The sequence below is a fragment of the Boleophthalmus pectinirostris genome, unplaced genomic scaffold (assembly GCF_026225935.1).
Source record: "Boleophthalmus pectinirostris isolate CB_2022bp ecotype Guang Dong unplaced genomic scaffold, ASM2622593v1 HiC_scaffold_4, whole genome shotgun sequence".
Lineage (NCBI taxonomy): Eukaryota > Metazoa > Chordata > Actinopteri > Gobiiformes > Gobiidae > Boleophthalmus > Boleophthalmus pectinirostris.
The window spans coordinates 12,209,056-12,214,876 of NW_026571353.1; the positions used below are offsets into that span (position 1 = coordinate 12,209,056).

General features: G+C 38.2%; 1 protein-coding gene across 3 annotated transcripts; it reads right to left on the minus strand.

The window, feature by feature from the left end:
• Nucleotides 1–2,405: 2,405 nt before the first annotated feature.
• Nucleotides 2,406–5,518, minus strand: dph7 (diphthamide biosynthesis 7). 3 transcript variants are annotated; one of them, XM_055162127.1, is made up of 8 exons: nucleotides 5,447–5,517; nucleotides 4,997–5,169; nucleotides 4,434–4,567; nucleotides 3,814–3,901; nucleotides 3,487–3,581; nucleotides 2,960–3,117; nucleotides 2,771–2,843; nucleotides 2,409–2,696 (listed from the first exon to the last, which is right to left on the minus strand). In XM_055162127.1, exons 2-8 carry the CDS (start codon nucleotides 5,129–5,131, stop codon nucleotides 2,627–2,629), a joined length of 753 nt encoding a protein of 250 aa, XP_055018102.1. In that variant the 5' UTR covers nucleotides 5,132–5,169; nucleotides 5,447–5,517; the 3' UTR covers nucleotides 2,409–2,626. The 3 variants fall into 3 exon arrangements, with proteins under 3 accessions (XP_055018103.1, XP_055018102.1, XP_055018101.1); XM_055162126.1 differs by having other exon boundaries at nucleotides 2,410–2,696; nucleotides 5,438–5,518; XM_055162128.1 differs by lacking the exon at nucleotides 5,447–5,517 and having other exon boundaries at nucleotides 2,406–2,696; nucleotides 4,434–4,583; nucleotides 4,997–5,089.
• Between the last annotated feature and the right edge of the window lie 303 nt (nucleotides 5,519–5,821).

The following is a 5,821-nucleotide window of genomic DNA, read 5'->3' on the forward strand; positions in this document are numbered from 1 at the left end:
TGTACCTTCCTGTGCTTCCTGTGTTTGACCAGCCCACCCGCCCTGATCGTGGCTGGATTGTGATGCCGTTCGGTAAAAACCCCTGGTGGGTGTATTTGGCGAGTGCTGTTCCAGCGCTCCTCGTCACCATCCTCATCTTCATGGACCAACAGATCAGCGCTGTCATTGTGAACCGCAAAGAGAACAAACTCAAAGTAAGACTGGCAAATGTAATCAGAGTCATGAAAAATTGCAGATCTGAGTGAAATTAAAGAAAGATTCAATTACTTTTATATCATATCATTGTCTGTTTGTGTTGGCCTTACAATAAGTATGCAGTATGTTTTTTTGTATGCTTCTGATAAGCTTTTATCAGTCATGTTTATTTTTACCACCATTTTCATGCTGTTACAAGCGTGTCCATTTGCTCTCCCACTAATGCTGCACTTCTGTTAAGTCAAAATTCCAAAATGTTAAGTTAAAAATGTAAGGCACAAATTTTAGGTTAAAAAAACTGCTCGGTGTGCAGGCCAGTCAGCCACAAGAGCAGTCAACCACAATCAGTGAATCATTTAATCGGCATATTTTCATATAAGTACTCAGTTTCCTTGTATTTTTCTAGATAAATTATTCTTTTGTAGGAACTAATATTTTGAGTGCAGTTTGGGTCAGATATATTGACAGAAAAATGTCATTAATCGTCTACAACCCTACAGTGGATACATATTTTAGGTTGTGTATACTAATTCTCAAATCTGTGTGTAATTTATGATGCCCCTCTCTCTCTGCTGTCTCATCAGAAAGGTTGTGGGTACCACCTGGACCTCTTGTGGGTGGGGGTCCTGATGGCAGCCTGCTCCTTCATGGGTCTGCCCTGGTACGTGGCTGCGACCGTCATTTCCATCGCTCACATCGATTCACTGAAGATGGAGAGTGAGTCCAGCGCACCCGGAGAACAGCCACAGTTTCTCGGAGTCAGGTACTCTCACTTCCAAAAATAATGCCTCTTTTTATATGATCAGTGGTAATCAATCTTTTCTAGTTGTGGTACATTTTAAGGGAGCATATTACAATATTTTCTGGTGTGTATAGTGCCGTTTTCTTATCAAAAACATGCCTGGAGTTTTGTTTCATTTGCTACCTATTCAGGCTGAATAATTCTTTCAAACAGAAAACTAAACTTAAACTCCACACACCTTCACTAGAATCATTTGGATTTTTTCCAATCTCTACTAAAGGAAAAGGTAAAACAAAGCTGTGAACTTGAAAGCTGCCACTTCATGACATCACAAGGTGGAACAGAGCACGTAGACCAACTAACAATAAAGGGTTATAAAACATGTGTGAATGAAACACAACTACAGAAATGCATTTGAGGAGGTAACAACATTATAACATGGTTTAATGCTCACGAGAGTCCATTTTGCTTTTGTTGTCCATTTTGTTTTAGGGTATACTAACTGACAGTTTGCATACTTGTAAGTGGTTACTTTGGTGTCAATTAGTATTTATTCAGAATAACACATTAATAATGATCTAATGATCCTGCCTGCATGGAAACTACATGGATTGGCCCAAATTTCATGCCATGTTTTGAATTTGTTGAATTTGTCCAATGCTGACATAAAACTATAACTGACGAGATAGACCCCAGCAAATATGGAAGGATGGATAAGGCAAAATCAGACACATATTTTGAGAGATGATCATTTCAAAAAATACTTGAACGTAAAAAGCTTGAGCAGAAAATATACTTAGTTTAAAGGTACAGTATGTAACTTTTTGGTTGGGGAGGGGTCTGTCAGATGCTTGTTTCTATGGAGATGTCACAGCTCTGCCTGGAATGTTCCACAGTAAATAAATAAGCACTACAACTTACATTTATTCAATTACAGGTGGTTTCATAGCTCAAAAATACCAAGAAAATCATGCATTCAGACTGTGAGTGAAAAGTTGCCTCTCCACAGATCTGACCCGTAACTTGGTCTAGTTTGATATACATGATGATAGAAAAGTTCAATACCATACTGCGAAACATTCCAGATAAAACATTAACATCTTCATGGAGAAAAGCACTTGATGGACCCTTCCCCAGAAAAGTTACACAGAACATTTAAACTTGACCACGTTTTTTTTTGTTTGTTTGTGTGTCTAAATCAGAGAGCAGAGGGTGACAGGTCTTCTGGTCTTCGTCCTCACTGGGGTCTCTATTTTCCTGGCTCCGATCCTGAAGGTACAACACACACACTCTACAGCTCACTCTCAGGCTTCTACTAAACTTCTACCAAACCAAACAGTGAGCCTTTATAATTGAAAATGAAAATGAAAGCACGCTTACTATGCATGCAGCTGCACTTCCATCAGTTTGCCCCAGGGCAGCTGTGGCTACAATAGTTGTTTACCACCACCGGGTATGAGTGAATGAATAATGCTCTGTAAAGCATCTTTGTGACATATGTCTGTGAAAAGAGCTATATAAATAAAGACTGACTTACTTTTTTTTGTCCAATCCAAATTTAAATACATGGATTAAAATCTTACAAGATAATTTTCCTCACATGTGCACCATCTCAATTTTGTCATGTGTGATCTTGTGACGCGAGATATTGTCCCATCCCTGTACATCACATCCCTATATCTCAGATTCTCACCTGCCTGTGGCGAGGAGATGCTCACGATGTGGACTACTGTGAATACTGCACACTCCCATTGCATGCCTTTAAAACACATGAAATAATAAAAATGAGCATCAAATGAAATTTGACATTCAGCCTGTTATCTGTGTCTTTACCGTTTACTGGTGAAAGTGGGACAGGAAGGATCCATTCTGAGATCCCATCCCTTGAGTTTACAGTCATCACCACCTGGAATTTCACATTAAATTAGACATGCAGCTTTATCATCAGTTTCGTATTCATGAAATGGCTGTCCAAAAAAGAAATAAAAACATGTGGATCTGAAAAAGCTTTTGGTGTAATACCAGTATAAATAAGTTGTGTATCCCAGTAAGAGAAAGCTGAGATCCAGGCCTCGAAGTCATGAGCTTTCCACTGAGACTGAATGGTTACAGCGCCCTCTTCCAGCGATGCCACGCTAATGCAGCCTGCAGAGTCACTACACACCACACGGATGTCACTGCTACAGACAGAGACAAAAAGATATTTGGAGAATCTTGCTTTCATTTGTCCTTAATCTAACCAGGAGAATGATTGACTTTTTTTTTTTATAACATGACCTGTCCAAAATACAGTTATATACCGATAACCAATCAATCAAACTTTATTTATAGAGCCCTTTACAACAGTCAAAGTGACCAAAGTGCTTTCCAATAAAACCAACACAATATAAAAACATTCAGAACATAACTACTCAAAGATAACTACAAATCATGGTAAGAAGTGGGCAACAAGGATTAGAAATTAAGTACATTTAGTGCAAAATAACTTGAAATACTGAAATATTTAGTAATAGATTTTACATTACACATTGATAGTGTAAAAAACTTACCCATCTAATCTCCCTGTGGACCAGTCTAAAGACAGCACCAGCCGATCTGCTCCCACCACTACACTGCTCAGAGTGTGCAGTCTCCGGCCACCTTCCTACTGAAAACAAATTGAGCTGAGTGTCCCGTTAAAGGGGACATATTAAAAGAATCAACTTTGATGAGTTTTTAACCATGCTAGAATGGTGTTCTGAATATTACCCCCCCATCAACTTCCCTGCTTGAGAACAGTGTTTTTATTGCCTTACTTAATGAGACAAATGCGTACTTCTAATATGTGCATTTAAAAATAAATCTGGTATTGATTCCTCTGATGCCACACTCCGCACCTGAGTTTCTTTCAGAGTGTAAAGCTGCAGATCTCCAGTGGCTGCAGCAAGTCCGAGCACTGGTCTCTCCAATACAGGTACATGACACCTGCAACATCAACAGCAGAAACTGACTTTTACTCATTATGATGTGATAAAGATATATGTACAGGAGGGTTATTTAAAGTATTGAAAATCAGATATTTATCATTATTAAAATTAATATTGAAGCTAGATACTCATTTGAACAAATATCAATACTAAAAAGGTCACATCAACCAGACAGAAATTAACCTTTCTTGAATAGCTTTAGAATGATTTTGAGCCGTATCAGAACAAGTATAAGAGCATATACACTAGTATGCAGTCACGGATCACTATGTAACATACTTGGGACGACTGAGCGATTGCACAGATATACCACTTTTATATTACCACATGGTAATATAAACGAGATCAATATTATGTTTACGTTTATATTACCACATGGTAATATAAAAGAAAGTATTATTATTTAATGTTGAAAATCGCATTCTATTGCCAAGGAAAGAGTGTTTTATTTTCATCGGAATCAGTACTGAATATTAAGTGTATTCCCTAGCATCGAAATTGGGTTCGAAATTTTACAGTGTGTTTCATACCATTTTAGATCTAAAATAGCAGCTGTGTCCATGCGCTGGAGCTCTGTCAAAGGTGGGGTCATTGGTCCCTCTCTATGAAACTGAAAGAGATACAAGCGCCCAGTCCGACTTGGAGTAGCATCCTCTTCTCCAGTCTGCAGCAGAATACAGCTGTTGTAGCCATTTTTCCATACATAGACAAACAGAACGGTCAGAAATATAATATAATAATAGCCTAATCCATCTGTTGCATCAATCAGAAAGGTTCCTGGAATGCTATATTGATTTGGTCTCCAATAATTGTGTTCTTCTTTCTACAAGAAGCTTAGAAGCTTTTATGTTAAGGTGGAAAGACTACTGCAAATTGGTGTTTCAGTAAAAGTATAATGTATGTAGTATAAAGTATGCATGGAAAATACTACCCTTATAATTGTATATGAAGCCAATCACTTCAAAATGCCCTATGAGCAGACTTCGCAACACATTTAGCAGAGCTGCAGCATTAAGCCTATAAAAATACCATAATTTGATTTAAAATCTAAGTAACTGATCAGGATGGATAGGCCCTACTCAGTCATACTTACCCCTTTTTGTAACTGATATGTCCCGCATACGAGGATATTGTGATCAGAGGAGACGGGACACCACTCTACCGTGTCCGCGCTCAGCTCAGTGTCAAACACCTGTAGACTGCGGGTCCGAGACTTCCACGCAGCCATGGCCACCTGCTCTGCATACCGCTACCGCAAAATCAAAGCTGCAAAACAATATTGTCATTAATAATGGAAGTGATCAGCAAGTTCGATCATAGTGATAAACAGAACTTTCCGTACTCATTCATCCTGTTAGCTTTGGTAATAATCTGTTTATAGCTAGCTAGTATGCAATGTTTACATCGCCGCATTCATGCAAACTCGTTAGAAAGCTGCTTTTACAAATAGCAGATGTTTATGTATATGACAAATGAGTAAACGTAATACTGATCTTGTTGAATAACTTCAAATCTACGGAATATTTGTACAAACCCAACACACACGAGGCTGCCAGCTTGCTGCTTCGACAACTTGACGTCCTGTACGTGCTTGCGTCATTGTTGAACGTGCAGATGTGGAGTCTATGCCCATTTTCACTCGACGCACGGATCCCAGAGAAATTATGTAATAAATTAATTATAAACACATAAAAAAATGTACTGCTTTCTTATTGTTTGTTTACTATACTCCGGAACATGTCGTGATATCCACAGACGTAAATAAAAAAAAGAAAGTAAATGACCACGAAAACGCGAGTAAAAAAGTGACTAAAATATCATATAGATTAATTTATTAAACAAAAATACATATATGTTTCTAAGAAAATGCAAAAGAAATACGTTGTTATTTAATAGCAAAGTGGACCGTTTCGCCGCA

Coding starts and splice junctions, on each gene's coding strand:
- dph7 (XM_055162127.1), bottom strand. CDS start 5,131: ATGGCTGCGTGGAAGTCTCGGACCCGCAGTCTACAGGTGTTTGACACT. Junction 3,582..3,813: donor ACACTCTGAAAGAAACTCAG/GTGCGGAGTGTG, acceptor TGTTTTCAGTAG/GAAGGTGGCCGGAGACTGCA. Junction 3,118..3,486: donor TCCACAGGGAGATTAGATGG/GTAAGTTTTTTA, acceptor CTCTGTCTGTAG/CAGTGACATCCGTGTGGTGT.